This window comes from Zootoca vivipara, chromosome 9 (assembly GCF_963506605.1).
Source record: "Zootoca vivipara chromosome 9, rZooViv1.1, whole genome shotgun sequence".
Classification (NCBI taxonomy): domain Eukaryota; kingdom Metazoa; phylum Chordata; class Lepidosauria; order Squamata; family Lacertidae; genus Zootoca; species Zootoca vivipara.
Genome location: NC_083284.1, coordinates 17776055 through 17792931, shown reverse-complemented (window position 1 = coordinate 17792931; position 16877 = coordinate 17776055). Strand labels below are relative to the sequence as shown.

General features: G+C 41.6%; 1 protein-coding gene across 1 annotated transcript in view; it reads right to left on the bottom strand.

The window, feature by feature from the left end:
• GRID2 (glutamate ionotropic receptor delta type subunit 2) overlaps positions 1 to 16877 on the bottom strand; it is a 266673-nt gene that overhangs the window by 172774 nt on the left and 77022 nt on the right. The window contains exons 4-6 of the mRNA XM_035112437.2: positions 15548 to 15721; positions 8831 to 8992; positions 542 to 661 (exon numbers count right to left, since the gene is read on the bottom strand). Coding sequence (XP_034968328.2) covers positions 542 to 661; positions 8831 to 8992; positions 15548 to 15721 — 456 coding nt within the window. The remainder of the gene's footprint in view (positions 1 to 541; positions 662 to 8830; positions 8993 to 15547; positions 15722 to 16877) is intronic.

Sequence of the window (16877 nt, the reverse complement as noted above, 5' to 3'; positions counted from 1 at the left end):
GTAGATCCCCAGATATTCTGGGATTACAACCCACCCATCCCAGCCAGCATGGCCAATGGCCAGGGGTGGCAAGAATTGCATCTAAAGAGCCACAGGCTCCCCACTTCAGCTTTAGTCAAATAACTCCAAAATGCTGTTTAAAAATCAGAATGTAATATATATCTGTATCTCCATCCGTACAATAAAACAGCATTATCACTTACATAGCAGGGGGAGGGGGCTGGATTCAACAAAGTTTTTGCACTAGCAGGTGTCAGTGCAATAAGTCCCACTAATACAGTGGGTCTTCTCCCCCTCTTTTCCTCCCCCTGCCCCAGTGCCATCAACGAATCTGCTTGAATGGGTTAAGTCAAGAGAACCCTCCAGAACTGTACAGGGTGGGAATCATTCTTTATGGAAAGCAGAAGTGCTGACAGAACAATCTCCTTAGTGCTAAATTGAATTAATAGTAGGTTACATATTCTTCTTTAAGGAATATTAAACCTTTTCAACACAAAAAGAAACCACACAGACAAGTAAGAATTAGGAAATCTATTCTCACCTTGCGGATGCCTCTGCTAAGTTCTTCTCCATAGTTGGTACCCAAGATTTCAAAAAGGACATTAGGATTCCCACCATTTTCTGCAAATTCCAGTTCTCCTGTTAAGCCATTCACTCCTCCCTGGGTGCACAAAAAAGGATGAGCATAAAATTCAGACATAGCCATGTATTAATTTCTGCAAAATATAGGTTTGCAATAATTGCAAATGTGAAAAAGTTTAAAATGGCAAAATTTAGCCACACAGTTCACAATATTGTTGCTCCTCCCTTTATGTATGCATGAACTTTTTAAAGAGTAAGGTATTATTAGTCATATTTAGCAAAATTAAAAACCTACTATTAATTCATTTGTAAAAGTAGCAGCTCAGATTATGCCAGGTTTTACAAAGGCCAAGGTTGCTAGAGGAAAGCAAAGCACTTTGCAAATCCTAACCATATCTGCTCAGAAGTCATTCCTATTGAATTCAGTGGGGTTTATTCCCAGTTAAGCACGGTTTGGGACACAGCCTCACAATCTTTACTCTGGGCAATGCAAATGTTTCTAAATGGAAAGTCAAATTTGGCAGAATTAGGGAGTGACATTTTCTGGTAGATCTTTCTTCTCAATGCAAACAGTAGCTTGGTCACTTCGAAACAATGCCTTCATATTAGCCATTCCTTCAGGCAGCTGGACCTGTCTTCATTAAAAAACTAGAAAGGAAAAGAAAGGCAGTGCCATCAAACCACATCTTCATGGAATCTTGGACTGTGGGTCCCAAGGTAGTCTTGCATTCCAGTCTGCACCTGGGCCTGATCAGTGTGGCTCAGGCAAGACCACTTTGAAACCTGAATTCAGTCGAACCCATTCCACTCCGAACCCTAGGCTTAAACCTGTCCGTGCAGACCTCCGAGGACTCATTCTGTTATATCAAACATGGGAGAGCCAGCTGTTAAAGCTTTAACTGACTGTATCATTTGAGAATGCTGATGGTGGAATCACATGCTCAAATGCTTCCCCACACATATAGAAAACTAGTACACCACAGACAAGACTAGTCTAGAGCCCTTCTCCCTGATGCACTAGCTTTCCACATGTAGGGAGCTTAGACATGCCAGTGGATCTAAACTTGCAGTCACTTCTGTGTTTTGAAGAGAGATGGTTTCCAGAGGTTTGTAATACATGCTTTTGAATCAGATCTGTCTCATCTTTAAATGTCTTCAGTGCAGTATAGAAAGGATCGCATGTACAGACTTTGATAAGACACTGAACATAAACACAAGGTTAGAATTTTTGCCTTCCTCAGCTCATTTTCTCCCTAACCTTCCCTAAACCTCTCACCATCTCTTAGAAAAATAAACATGCTCAAGATAGAAACTGCAAAAACAAAATGACTGCATTGTGTATTTATTCTCTATCAGTGTCTTCCATATCAAATTTGCCACATCTACAACCCAAAACACAATTTTTCTTAGCCAAAGCCTAATCGGCTAGCAGAAAAATCAAGTCTTGGCTTTTCCGCTTCATAAATCACCATTCTCCATCACTGACAATAAGGAGTCTGAAATCAGAATGTAGCCGTCAGAGGCATGGATGATGCATGAGGCACTAGGAATACAGCTTCTGCGGTTCCCCTTTCCACAGGGCACATGAAAACTTGCTTTTTGTCAGTAACCTAAACAAATGTGACTGGGAAGGTCGGGGGCGGGCGTGGGGGGGGGCGGGACGCAGCCCAATGCAATACTGCAGCATCATTTTTCTTTAGCTTGTATTGTTGCTATCAGCCTTACTTTAATAATTTACATAGATTACAAATGGAAATTGATATTTTTTCTAGCACTACCATTATTTCATATTACCGACCTGTTCGCATATTCTTGAAGTGTCTTTACTGACTAATGGGGAAATTGTCAGAGGTTTGAGTAATGGAAAGAGTTGCCCCCCCCCCAAAGAAAGAAATATCTTGATGGATTCCAATTTTCTATATAAAAAGAATGCTGTGGCATTTATTATGGTTCCTGACAATATTTGGATCTGCATGTGTTTATTTTGGGCTCAAATGGTTATTGTGACCAACATTACTTTTACTAATTTTGCTGGGCTCGTATAGAATTTAAAGATGATGTAATTTGCATTGGCCATTTCCTCAAGCAGCTTCATTCATGGGAGAACAGAGATACACGATGGGAATTTGTAATAGCTTGCAGTGATAGAAAGCGTTTCCAATAATTTCTCACATGCAAGGGAGGAGAAAAGCATATATACGTGAAAAAAGTGTCCCATTTGAAGTCCAAACAGGACACGGTGCACTTTTCCTAAAAAAAAAAAAAAAAAAGGACGATCACATTATTATAGGGGTGGGTGGCAACCATACCCCAGGACTGAGTTTGGCAGTTTTAGAAACAGTGAGCTTCAGTACCTCTGACTGTATGAAGAAGCCAAAGCTTACAGAATACAGAATCCATTGAAACCAAGAACCCCAAATGTGATCATCAAAATCAATGATTCTTTATATTGCATAAATCAAATTGTAGAGCAGCAATTACTGAATCATAATCAGCTAATTAGAAGGGATAATGTGGTAATGTGGTCCACACAGCACACTGCAAGTTGGTGGCAATCTTCCATCTATTTTAATGATTCTGGATCACACCTTACTCTCTAATGCAAGTTAACTGCTTGGAAAATTGTAGCTTCCTTTAACCAAGCAGCAATATTGTATTAATATTGAAAATGGATGACCTCTTTATTTGCAAGCGAAGAACCACATTTTGAGTAGCCCAATTGATGCTCTGGAAGATGGAGAGGGGAGGGGTGGGGGGGACACAGAACCACAACAAAGATTTAGCAGCTGGAGTCACACATTATGTGCTGTGCTTTACAAAGAGGCAAAAAGGTCATGTCTAAACTGTGAACTCTTTATCTGTCAAATGCCGAGGGAAAATTAGCCACAACACCATTAACAAGAGCTATGTCTGAACCTCTACAAAGCCCAATTGCTATTGTTTATGTGGTTCAGACTCTGTGGGTTTCCAAAAGCTAAAAATTGAAGGAGAAGCATTAAAAACCAAAAGCCCAGAGGTAATAGTTTGAAACCAGAAAAGAAATTAGAAATTGATTATTCCCACTAAGGAGCCACAACCAAAGCTCAGCCCAGAATCTAGCCAAGAACATGTGTGAATCGTTATTGCTGCCACCTGGAGTTTTATACACTTGGAGATCTAACCTTAAGAGCCACTTTTATCTATCAAGCACAATTCTGCTGCAGCTTATTTCAGAAGCAAAATCCCCCCAGGTAGATCTCTCTCCTCCCCACCCCAGCTCTTTGAAGTGATTCACACACACATTAGAACAATATATAATATTCTGCAAATTTCATATCTAATATTGTCAGTTGAGGGACTTATTTGGATTATGCTGCCCTTATGAAAAAATCAATTTATTTCTCATCCTAATTGAATTCTGCTTGATGTAACCTGTGTTCTGGGCACAGAAAAAGAGAAGTATAAAAGTGTGTGGCTATTATTTTGCTTCACTGGGAGTAGCAAATACAATGGCTTAAAAGAAGTCTGAAATCCTTCAGTAGACAGATGGTTTGCCAAGAGTGACTGGAGGGGCCAAAGAATGGGAGAGCCTTGCCAGATACTAAGGGTGGGGAAAGCATCTGTGCTTTTAATATGCGCGTGGCGAGACCTAGTTAGCCTTCCAAAGCAGTAGCAGAACTTCAAAACTGTTCATCACCTGAGCACTTTTTCCTGTGGAAATGCAAGCGGGGAAATTTGTCTTAGGAGAGGAATAAGAGATTCTCTTTATAAAGAATAGGCATCCTGGGGCATCGGGAAGAAGGTGGTAATTAAAGTTTTCTGGTTCAAAGTAGAGATATATCAGTCCATTTCTGGTCCATGTCACTCACGTGCATTCAATCATAAGTCTGTTCTGTCCCCTTTTCACATTAATCTGCATTTTTAATTTTTAAAAATCTGCATGAAAACCTGCATTTAAATAAGTGTGTGTGTGTGTGTGTGTGTGTGTGTATTTGTATGCATATATTTGTATGCATTTTTAAATATACTTCTCTCAAAAGACACCCTTCAAAAATGTTTTATCTAACAATATGCATATTTTAAGTACATTTTAATAGTTTTTGTTTGAGCCAAGTACATTGCAAAATTCAGAGAAGTGTGAAGTCCAGAAGAAAGCTACCGGTATGTACAGATTACATCAAGGTCAATTCATATTGAAATCCGCAAAGAACAAATGCATCAAGAGCCTGTTGTTCCAAATGCACTTGCATAGGAGCTACCATCATAGATATCCTAAGGCATTTTGGTGTTTGGGACAGACGATCCAAATAGAAACCTCAGGTTTGTTAAAAGACAGTCAGTGCGGCAAGGGGATTGGAGGGAGAAACAGGCTTCAACTCCCCACTCAGTTAGGAAGCTCACTTAGTGACCTTGGGCCACTCAGTCTCTCAAACCTGACCAACCTCATAGGAATTGTTGTGATGGTAAAACAGAGCCGGGAAGAAAAATGTACACCCCTTTGAGCTTCTTGAAGGAAAGGTAGGATATAAATGTAATATTAAACAAAGATAAAACATAATTATAGACAAAATAATTGACCCTTCGTAGTTGTAATGACACCTTGAAATTTGCCAACTGAGGACAGGTAGGATCAACCTGGCTGGCTGCTACTACCCAATGAGAATCAGCCCACAAATTTTGTCCTCCCTAAAAGAGGGCACGTGTTGCGGTGAGACCTGGAGACTGACCTCCTGGTTGTGGGTGGGTCCATTCGATAGCCACAACACCCGACTGGTAGGTCCCTCATTGCTGGTTTTAATCTGGCCAATGGGGTGCAGTCTAAATGGATCGAGGGACCTATATAAACCCATGCACGTGTCCCAGAGTTTCTTCTTGCAGCTTGTGCATCAGAACACCCACTCACCTCTCCCTAATTTTAGGGCATTTTGTGATTGACCTTGCTATGCCGTCATGTGTCGTCTGTCGTTGGGACAGGGGAACGGCAGGAATTTTCCCCACTTGGCTGATTGGCTGTTGCCATTTGGGTTTCGCCTGCCGTGTAGCAATTGTCACAACTTGTAAGATTGTGGATAGGCACTGGTTCATGTGATAGGGATAGGAGAACAGTCTCACCATCCCTATGTGAAGGGTATTCAATTAAAGGAATCCATGGACTCTACTTGGTTTGGTCAACCCCCGACAGGGGGTTGTGCCCATGACTGAGTCCAGGAGAGCATCTGGGGAGTGAACAGAGTCTGTTCCCAGGCTTTTCACCTGCCTCAGGTGTTCACCCTTGGCTGACCTATGATAGAGCTCTGGGTCAGCGCTACCTGCAAGGGTGAAGGGAGCTAGTCAAACCAGAGCCTATGCAACCACTCACTTTTATGTAATCAATAAAGTTGTGGCGTAAATTCTGCCAAAAACCAAAACTAAAATTGAGTCAAATGTGTCGTTATTTAGGGGGGACGTCTCTGGGTCTGAACATGCAAATCGTAATATGATCAAGGGAAAGGAGTATGAAATAACTACAGTCGTACCTTGGTTTAAGTACGCTTTGGTTTGAGTACTTTCAGTTTAAGTACTTCGCAGACCCGTCTGGAATGGATTAATCCACTTTCCATTACTTTCAATGGGAAAGTTCGCTTCAGGTTAAGTACGCTTCAGGTTAACTACTCCGCAGACCTTCTGGAACGGATTAATCCACTTTCCATTACTTTCAATGGGAAAGTTTGCTTCAGGTTAAGTACAGACTTCCAGAACCAATTGTGTACTTAAACCGAGGTACCACTGTATATGCATTGTTGACTTCTCATGGTATCATAGCTGCCAAGTTATCCCTTTTTTTAAGGGATTTTCCATTATGCTGAATAGGCTTCCTCGCAAGAAAAGGGAAAACTTGGCAGCTATGCATGGTATGTATAATTATATGTGTTATTTAATTGTCAGTGTAGACCATAGAAAAAGACAGTTACATACTGTGAGAACAATCAAGTGTAAGTATGAGAAGAGTGAATGGCATATAATATCTCTGTAGTTAGTTTTGTGAGGTAAATACTGCAGCTCACACTTGTAGGCCCATATTATAAAATTGTGAATCTGTGGCTGGTTTCTAGATGCTGCCCTTAAACACACACACACACACATTTTAAATATGTATGAAGGGAAATGAAAACACTGTAAATCTGTAAGTTCTGAAATCTCCATACCTTCTGAACTGTTCAGAAGAAATTCCACTACATCCTTCAAACACAAAAAGGTGTTTTGTTTTTTCATTTTGTCTGGCCCTTATTTTGTGCTGCTTTCACATTGTATCTGGCTAGCTATTTCTCTTTGCGTTGCAAGGGAGAATTGCCTCACACAAATTAATCATTACTCTGAGTGACTGCTGCAAGGTGAAAGGATGAGTTTGTTTGTTTGTTTTATTAATCATCCCCTTTTAAAATGGCAGAACATAGCAGGAGACAAACTGGAAATGTTAGCCAGGCTGACAGGGCAAAGGATTTCATAAACTCTGGAGTGCAAAATTATCATGTGTGCAAGTGGGTTGATGTTGCATTGCAGAAAGAAAGAAAGAAAGAAAGAAAGAAAGAAAGAAAGAAAGAAAGAAAGAAAGAGAAAGAAAGAATTAAAACAGACAGAATGTAGCCAATAGCTACCTCCTCTTACTCCCGGGCTTTTAGATGTATCCACACAGGTGTCAGGGACTGGCTTGATGAGGAAGGGTGGTGGGTGCCGCTTGCCCAAGAGACCCCAGGGAGGACACAGAAGATGACGTCTTAGATTGTGGATCATGGTGGTAGGACACTGAAGAGCAACCTGGGGAAGGGACGAGTTGGGAGGTGCTAGAAGCAGGAAATCTGAGTGATCAAGGGGGATCAGGAGGAGGAGGGCCTTCCAGGACAGGGTTAGAGGCTGAGAGTCACAGTGTGAGCGCAGACTCAGACAGAGAGGAGTCAGAGGTTGTCCTTGCTACCAAGCAGCACGACAGTCCCGGTCCTACTGGCTCCTCCCACTCTGACACCCTGCTTGAAAAGAGTCCTGCTGAGGCTTTCCCTCTCAACTCATTCCTTTCTTAGACAAGCTCTCTCAGACTGTCCCCCTGCCTAGTGTTACCAAAGAGCGCAGACTTGGTGTCAATTTAAGGGTGCCCCATGCCAAGGACAGCCAGGGTGGTGCCCTCCAGTTGTTGCTGGACAAAACCTGGTAAGCTCCTGCCAACATGGCCAATGGTCAGGGATGACAGGAGTTGTAATTCAACAACATGTGGAGGGCACCACAATGGTGACCGCTGCTCCAGCATCCTTAAGGCACACCTAAATCACATGGTTCTTGGGAACTGCAGTTTACTAAGAATGCTGTGAATTATAGGTCTTTGAGGGTGTGAACTAAAGGTCCCAGGATTCTTTGGGGAAAACCATGTACCATAAAAGAAGAAAGAGTTCAAAACACATTTCTAAGTATCTGAAGCAGCTCATGTATACAGTTGTATGCACAATTATTATGTGGTTCTAATTAGGATGGGTATCTGTCTAGAAAAAAGGCGAGAGATCTGCCCACCATTTCAGTGCTTGTTTATTGGTGGAGGTAGGATTAGTGAAAGTCGAATTGATTAACCTGGAATAAAACATTGTTATATTGCATGTCATATTGGTTCGTACCTCTCAAAAAATAACATGAGCATTTCTGTGCTTAAAATCTCTGCAGGCCTGACAAGTTCACAACCATATGGCTGATGTGGACAACCAGCTGCTTCTGCTATTCATGTAGCAATAAATCTCCCACAGGCAAATACTTTCCCCAGGATATACCGGTACCAGGTCTTGAAAAACCCATTCACAAGGAGGGTCAGCACTTGAAGGAAATCAAGTTTCCACATAATCTCTGTAAGCGCTTAGTGAAAATCATGGTCTTGAGAATCCACAAAAGAATCAAAGCTCTTGAGGGGGAAGGAGGTTTTGGAAGATGTTTTGCTTTAGATACCATTTGAAGGACAGATCCTTGATGTGACACGCCCATATTCCAAAACCAGACTGCAGAGTGCTGCAAAATGTAGGAAAGAGCAACAAACAGAATGTGGTTTTTAAAAAAATATATCAACAATTTAGGGAACAACATGGACCCGCTAGAAGCCCAGAAGTGGATGTATCAAGAGTTATGAATTAAGCTTTCCATGTCTGTATGAACAAAGCTGTTGGAGGGGGGGAAAGACACAGTTTACAAAAATGTGATAGCAACAGATACGGTAGGAAAAACATTTTTTTAAGGCAAAGAAAGGCAGGATCTGAAGTACCTTCTTGATGGTATCCAACATAGATCTCCCTCCTTGCCATGGTTTTGAGTTCTTCCTAATGCACGTCAAGCTAGCCATACTGTGCCACTTTCGGTCCTCCAGCTTCTTATGGAAAGCGTTCGCCAGCAAAAGCACAGTATCATATATGTAGAGGTTGGTAATCTGTCAAAGAGATTTTTCATTATTCATTAACAAATGAATTGTGAGCAGCTAGCACACACATGCAGGCAGAATTCATCTGTGGCTTGTCCCAGCTGTCACCACTTAGGCAGGCAGTAGCTTAAACGAAGCCTCACAGCTTGGAAAGTGGCTGAGTCTAGGAGGCTGCATATGAGTTAATTCAGCTTGCATTTTTCAGCATATACAGGTTCCAATCCACTGTTGGAAATCCTCTAGTTTAGTGCTGTGCCAAAATCTGTCTCCTGATTTCTCTTAAGTGTTCTTCCCTTGTGAAAGGGGTCTCAGTTCTTCTTCATACTCATAGTACTTTAGAATTTCTGAGGGGGTTGAATTTTGACCTTACTGTTACTAGGTGGTTGGGAGTGGTGCGTTTTTCCTTACAGTAAACATTTTTCCAGCATTAGGCAGTCTCCTCCATTGCCTGTACTTCCTAATCTGGAAAAGTCTCATTGGAAGAGTCTTCCCCTGGGCTTTAATTGAAGGGTGGGCACCTGGGAAGGCTGCAGAGAACAAATGAAAGAACAGACACAAGTGCTCTTTGGCTTCCTCAAAAGTGAGGTAAGCACAGCAAAAGCCAGATTCACCCATGTGAATCTCACCAAAATATTCTCTCTTCTATGATCATTTTCAAATGCAGTTTCTTCTATCATTAATTAATGGAGGGTGGTCAGGAAAAAAAATATGGGAGAAAATTTTGGCACAACACTACTCTTTATATCATATTCCCTTATTCCTGGGTACTGTAGTTGGTTAAGGATGCTGAGAGTTGTTAGAATAATAATGCTGTTCCCCTCACAAAAACACAATTCCCAGAGTTCCATGAGAAGAGGGGTTGATCATTAAACCATTCTGCAAATTGTAGCTCTGTGAATAGAATAGAGGTCTCCCTTAGCCGACTAGCGCCTCTAGGATTCTTTGGGGGAAGTAATGACTGTTTAAAGTGGTACGATGCTACATTGAATATATAGTGCAGATGGTGTCTAAGTCATATCTATGTAAGAAGAGATTTGTTAGATCTAATCTGAGTCAGTGTGCTGTGAAACCCATTGCTGTGTATCACTTAAGAGTATTAGCCTTGGACCAGAGAGCTCAGGGTTCAAATCCCTACTCACCCCTGAAGCTCATTGGCATAGCTGCCAAGTCTCCTGTATTCCCCAGGAAACTCTCGTTTTTCCCGCCGTTTCCCACTGGCAGCCCGGATTTTTTAAAAACCCCGTAAATCCCCGGATTCTTACCGGCCCAGGGAGGCTCCTTCTGCGCATGTCTGGAGTCTCTGGACATGCGCAGAAGCGACTTCCAGTGCGGTGGCCATTTTGGAAAAGGGCAGAGCATGCGTAGAAACAACTTCCGGTGTCGCTCTGCCCAGGCACAAAATGGCCGCAGCACGACTTCCGGTTCCGCGCAGCTGCCAATCCCGGATTTTTCAATCTGGAAGTTGGCACCTATGTTCATTGGCTGACCTTGGGACAGTCATTATTTGTCAGCCTAAAATACCTCACAGGGTTGCAATGCGGATAAAATGGAGGGGGAGAATTATCTATTGTGTCTTAAGCTCCTTTGAAGAAAGGTGGGCTATAAATATAGTAACTTAAAAAGTAAAACTAGTAAATAAAATAATTCATGAATTCTACCAGTTCATCTGACATGGTACAGCCTGATGACAGGCTCTTTGTGATAAGGATTCACACAAGTAAGATCAAGTCCGTAAAGTAAACTTTTAGGGGATAGGCCTCTCAGTTGCCAATTGTCTATCTTTACCCTCACTTTAATGGCCACTTTGTAATACTATCATTTAAACATGGAAAAATTAACAATCCTTTGGTTAAAGCAATTAATTTCAAAGCTAACAATTTAATTTATTTGAAATTATTCCTCTTTTAACATATGCTCCTCTCACCTGCCACTGGGAAGGTCATAAAAATGGCCTGAGCAATTGAAATACCTGCTTTGTTATGAATTAGCTTTGGCATCTGTCTTTGGGAGGCTTGGCAATAAATCCCTTAAATCAGGGCTTGAAAAAACGTTTAAAACTTCCAGGAAGCAAAGACAATAAGGCTCTAATTGACACATAAAGGCAATAAGACTGCTCTCGGCATATAAATGACATCAGCTTCCATCACCATCATTTCCAAACAAATTGACTCCCCCCCCCCTTTTTTAAAAAAATGCAGTGCCTTAACTTTGTATAAGAGGAATACTGAAACACCATCACAGTTTGTATTGATGTATATACTTGTTAATTTAGGAGCAATTTTGCAGTGCATGTATCAACTGTTAATAGGACTCTAGAGAACAGCGATCAGCAGACATTAAACAGATATTTTAAGCCTTTACCAATAGTTCAGATGAGTACTTATGGCATTTTCAGTCACCAATAATTCATATCCAAGTTAATTTCTGCATCTCCAAACTCTTTTCCTATGACCTCAGAAGAACGCTCTGTTAATCATGGTAACCCCAGAACACGCTATATGGTGATTATTGAAATATTGCTTCATATATTTATTGCTCTCACACCTAATCAAAACAGGTTTCTTAATGCCTGTATAATTCAACTGAAGGCACTGATTTAATGCACATTTCTCAGAAGCCGCAGTGTTCTGCTGGGGGGGAATGAGGGCAGGAGGGGAATGAGGGCATGACCAATAATGACCTTGCTAAGAACCAAGACTATAAAGTTTTTAATATTTGATTTTTGGGAAACTTCAGGAGGAAGGAGAAGCATGTATATGGTCAATCTTAGGGTGCTCATGAAGCATAATCAGGAGGAGAGGGGGGAATGACACAGAGAGCAACAAAGAATGGAAGGAAGTAGCTGTGGTATGAAGTACAGGTACTGTACTTACTTTTGATTTGAAAAATACTGCTCCAGCCTGACTGCAGGCCAGAGGTACCCTGGGCAAGGACTGGAGGAAAGCATGTGGAACAGAAAATGACTGGTAACAGGCAGTAAGGTAGCACACTAGGAATGTGGAGAGCAGTTCCAAGCAGCCTAAATAATAGTGGACATTTATAGTCCGTGTAGTTACGACCACTTGGTTTCTTGAAATCAAATGCTTTACCATGATGTTTTAAAAATTATCAGACTCAAACATGCAAGAATTTACAAAGGAAAGTAGAAATTAAAATGAACTCATAAGTTTGAGTCATTATCCCGATCAGGACCTAGGAATTGATAGCTTAAGGCATACAGTGTTCTTCTGGCACATGAGAAGGGGACATAGGGGCAGACATTGCTAATATGCTGCCCTGTTTGAGGCCATTTGATACCTTCCCCCCAGCCCTCATTGCACCATTTTAAGCCGTGCTTTGGGAAAGAGGCGCAAGGCTCTGGCAGGGTTTTAGATTCCCTCAATCTCCTTTGCAAGGCCTGGTAAGCACTTGCCCAGCTTTGAGAAGGAGGAAGGACCCCATCAGAGCACTTATACCTCCTTCCCAAAGCCAGAAGATGCCCCCCTCAACTGCACACCCAGTATAACCACACCACTTGCACTGCCCTAAATCCACCTCTGATGGAGAGACTTCCATTGCTGCTATAAGCCACATTGGAGGTGCATGCCTCACCCCAGGGTCTGTCTGATTAGTGTGCAGCAGGAAAGCGATAAAGACAGTCTACCTCATGGCCTTGCTGGTTCTTAAAACTGACTGGACAATCAGAGTAAAATTGTTTTGTTCAAATGTTTACACCTTCCCATGTCTGGTCTGAAAGTATCCATTCACGGCAGTCTTCTCCATAACCGGTGCTCCCCCAGATGTTGTTCTGCAACTCCCATCATTGCTGATCATTGCACACAGTGTCTGGGATTTATTTGTTGTATTTATTCAACAAAATGTAAATACCACTTGATTGTAGTAAAACATTTAAGTGATTGACAGGAGTTATAGTCCAACAGCATCTGGAGGGCAGCAGGTTAGGGAAGGCTGATCTAGAGGAACATGGGAAGAACATTTATCAGAAATACCTGCTATCTTGTCAGAGTCCCTTACCTCAAAAGGCAGGGGATTTGAATTATAGAATGGGAATCAATGGATAGCTCGTTTGAAAAGAGAATTAAGAGTCTCAAGTGAGATTTACAAGGCTTTTAGTATGTTTCACCTTTAATTGCTGATTGTTAGCTGTTTGTGGTGTGATATGCCAATGATGTGGCTTGGTATGGAATAGATCACAGATTAAGAATTGAGAATTTATGTACAGTGGAACCTTGGAAGTAGCTGCTCCTGGTAGCGAACTTTGCCCCGGGATGCGAGCGGAAGTCACACGCCGGTGGTGTGGGGGCAGCGGGAGGCCCCATTAGCGAAAGCATGCCTCAGGTTATGAATGGTTTCGGGTTAAGAACGGACCTCCAGAACGAATTAAGTTCATAACCGGAGATACCACTGTATTCAGTTTTGCGCAGATGCCTACCTTGAAGAGACCATTTGGAAATGGCGAGCTTCAAAAGCTTTCAAAATAAATGCTGTGATAAGCTTTGCATGATTCAGAGGAAGAAGCTTGGATAGACCAGCATTTTAAAGAAAAAATGATAGGAGATTTTCCCCCTCCTGCAATTCTTGTATAGGGATAAAAGGGGCCTGCTGTAACCCATCAAATTAGAGGATCACAACTACACACTCCATGCTGTGTTCTTACAGCTATGCTGGTGCCAACATTCTCAAATCTTGATTACATGGAGCTCCTGTCTCCTATTGACTGAAAGTGCAGCAAATGACCAATCAAAAGCCACCAAAGAAATATTCTCTGCAACAAATGTCAACAGGGACGTAGAGCAGTTGGGGAAAGAAATATGATGGGGTTGTGTCAAATATGAACTGAACACTGATGAAATGAAAGCTAGCCCTGAAGATCTGGCAAAGAGGATAATCAAAAACAGGATTAAAGAGATTAACATGCAGGCAGACATGGATTAGTTTCCTAATACATATTTTTCTTCATGGCATAGTCATAAAAAATCTAACCAAATTTTTGAGACATTTAACTGATTTAATATCCTCTGTTCTTCTGGAGGCTCTTCCAATCCCTTTGATTTCAAGCAATGAAACTGGAGAAAAACATGCATGGGAAATATGCTAAAATGCTTGTCAGGAATATGCTGTGAATTTGTGGCCTTCGGTCACAAGTTCTTATCCATTACCGTACATACTGTATTGTTGGTTATATTCAGTTCCCAGGGACAGACTTAGTTTCTACCTATTGGCAGAACATTCCACCTGTAATTATTTCTATCCTATCTGGTTTCTGATTCTGGGTGAAATGATGTACCTAATGCAAGGGTAGTCATATGACACTCTCTAGAAGTTGTGGGCTACAATTCCTATCAGTCGCAGCCGGCATGGTCAAATGAAAGTTTGGTAGGAGCTGTAGTCTATAACTTCAAGAGGTTACCATGTTGTAGAGGTGACCTAACATACAAGGCTGTCATATATGTGTGTCTGAAATCCACATAGCTGCCAAGTTATCCCTTTTTTTAAGGGATTTTCCCTTATGCTGAATAGGCTTCCTCGCGAGAAAAGGGAAAACTTGGCAGCTATGGAAATCCAAGAAAATAAGGCAAGTGATTGACAGGTGGCGCCCCCAGCCTCCTGGCACAGTTGGCCTGTAAAGATATATCCTGTTCCCTACCCTAATATATAGCAACAATAGGTGTCATAACTTGAAGATCACCTGACTCAACAGCATTCAATTTTATTTTACTGCTTAAATTATTTTATTATTTATTTTAGATATTTATGTTCTGGTTTTTTTAAAGCAATTCTTCAAAATAACGTATGGTCTGATAACCACAAGAACAGAGCATTAAAACAGTTGCAAAATAAAATATAAGCATCATTAAGAACAGAGCAACAAAAACAATGGCATAAGTGACTGGGGGGGGAATCAGTTGATTCAGACTTGATCATTATTGATTATATATATATATTTTCTTAAACCCCTCTGTGATTGACTGTAGTCATGATCAAGTACATAGTCATTCATTCAGTGACAGCTATAGTTCATTCCCTCATCTGCTTAGCAGAGATGGTGGGAAAATTCAAATGGAAAAGCCCAACATTAGAACTATGATTAAAAAGTCTGGGTCAAGGTAAGATGTTTGTAATCAATGAAGAGATAAGCAGTTCCTTTAAAAAGTGGTGATCTTCATGAAACAGAATGTGTAGGTCTATTTGTATCATGGACCACAAGTGTGCTCTCTCTCTCTCTCTCTCTCTCTCTCTCTGTGTGTGTGTGTCCTATACAAGCCTAAAATGTCACAATTCAAAAACCTTTAGGGGCTTGGGGGCACATTTGGAAATTGAGAAACAATATCAAACTCAAAGAAGAAATACTATTGATGCTCAGAGCTTCCTCTAAAAAAATGCACAAACCCCTAATCAATAATATGTAGACAAACACAAGGAGTATCCTTTCCATCAAAACAAGCAGCCCTCACACCAACACCACCAGCAAATGGAAAAAGCCAACAATTTTTCTTTCTTTCTTTTTAAATGGGATGGTCCAAAGAGCTTGCTGGGCACCAAATTTATAAGATTTGAGAGTACCTCCATATTTTGGGAGAAAGGGTCTTTAGGATCACACAGTGATGAAGATATTCGGTGGGTTCCACGAAAGCAACGCTGGCTGATGTTATGTGGCACAGGAAAGCTCTGACGAATAATCGTTAACCTCCCAATGGATTTCCTCACCAGCTCCTGCACATCTGCATCATTGATCTCCTGCAAGATAGGGCACAAAAAATACATCCAAAACGTAAAGCATTACAACTTTATAAAGTGTGTGTATGTGTGATTTATTTTATTTTATTTCTTACATTTAAATACAGTACTACCTTATTCTCCAAGGAGCTCAAGGTGACATGCATGGTTCTCTCTCTCCCCATTTTACAATCACAAAAAACTGTGAAGTAGGCTGGGTTGACAGATAGAGCCTAGCCTTAAGGAACCAAGTGATCTTCCTGGTTGAGTGGGGATGTGAAGCCTGGTCTCCCAAGTCTTAGCCCAAAATCCTAATCCAGGCATCCCCAAACTGCGGCCCTCCAGATGTTTTGGCCTACAACTCCCATGATCCCTAGCTAAGAGGACCCGTGGTCACGGACGATGGGAATTGTAGTCCAAAACATCTGGAGGGCCGAAGTTTGGGGATGCCTGCCCTAATCATTACACCACACTGAAAATAAGGATTGTAATAATCAGTGCTTTTTTTCTGGGGGTACGCAGGGGTACACATACCTCTAAACATTTTGTGAATCTTTGTACTTTTGTCCATTTACTGTATTTCTTTTCCCTGATTTGAACTATAAAATGGTGGTTTTCTTGAGTCAAAACGAAAGTACTCCAAACATTTTTTAAGAAAAAAAAGCACTAGTAATAATGTCAGGGGACCTCAGTACAGGGAGCCTCCACCCATCCTCCACACCAGCACCTCGACCAGTGATAGCAGCAGCAGCGGGTCAAGTGGGGGTAATGAGGAAGTTAGTGGGATGGAGGTGGCAAGGCTCAGTGATGTTGGAGAGCCCTTGCCCTGACCAACAGGTGGAGGGGAGCAGGCAGCCGCTTCCGTCGCCTGATTTAAGGCGTGCGCCGAAATGTAAGGTTGGGGGCGGCGTTTTGGGGTTCCCAAGCTCTTATGCTGGACATGTAACAGGGGGCGTCCACTCCCGGATTCTGCGAGTGACTGAAAGGTCATGTTCTTTGCCATCTTTGCACTCTAAATACTATGCACAATAAAACTTTTAAAGACAGAGCAGACTTGGATGTTGTTACTCAAGAGTAGCTGCAACAGCACCTTGGCAAATAATTAATATTGTTGTCATTATTGTTGTAGCACTTGTTCATTATTTATTAGTTCTTCATACAATTGCGCTGGCATTAA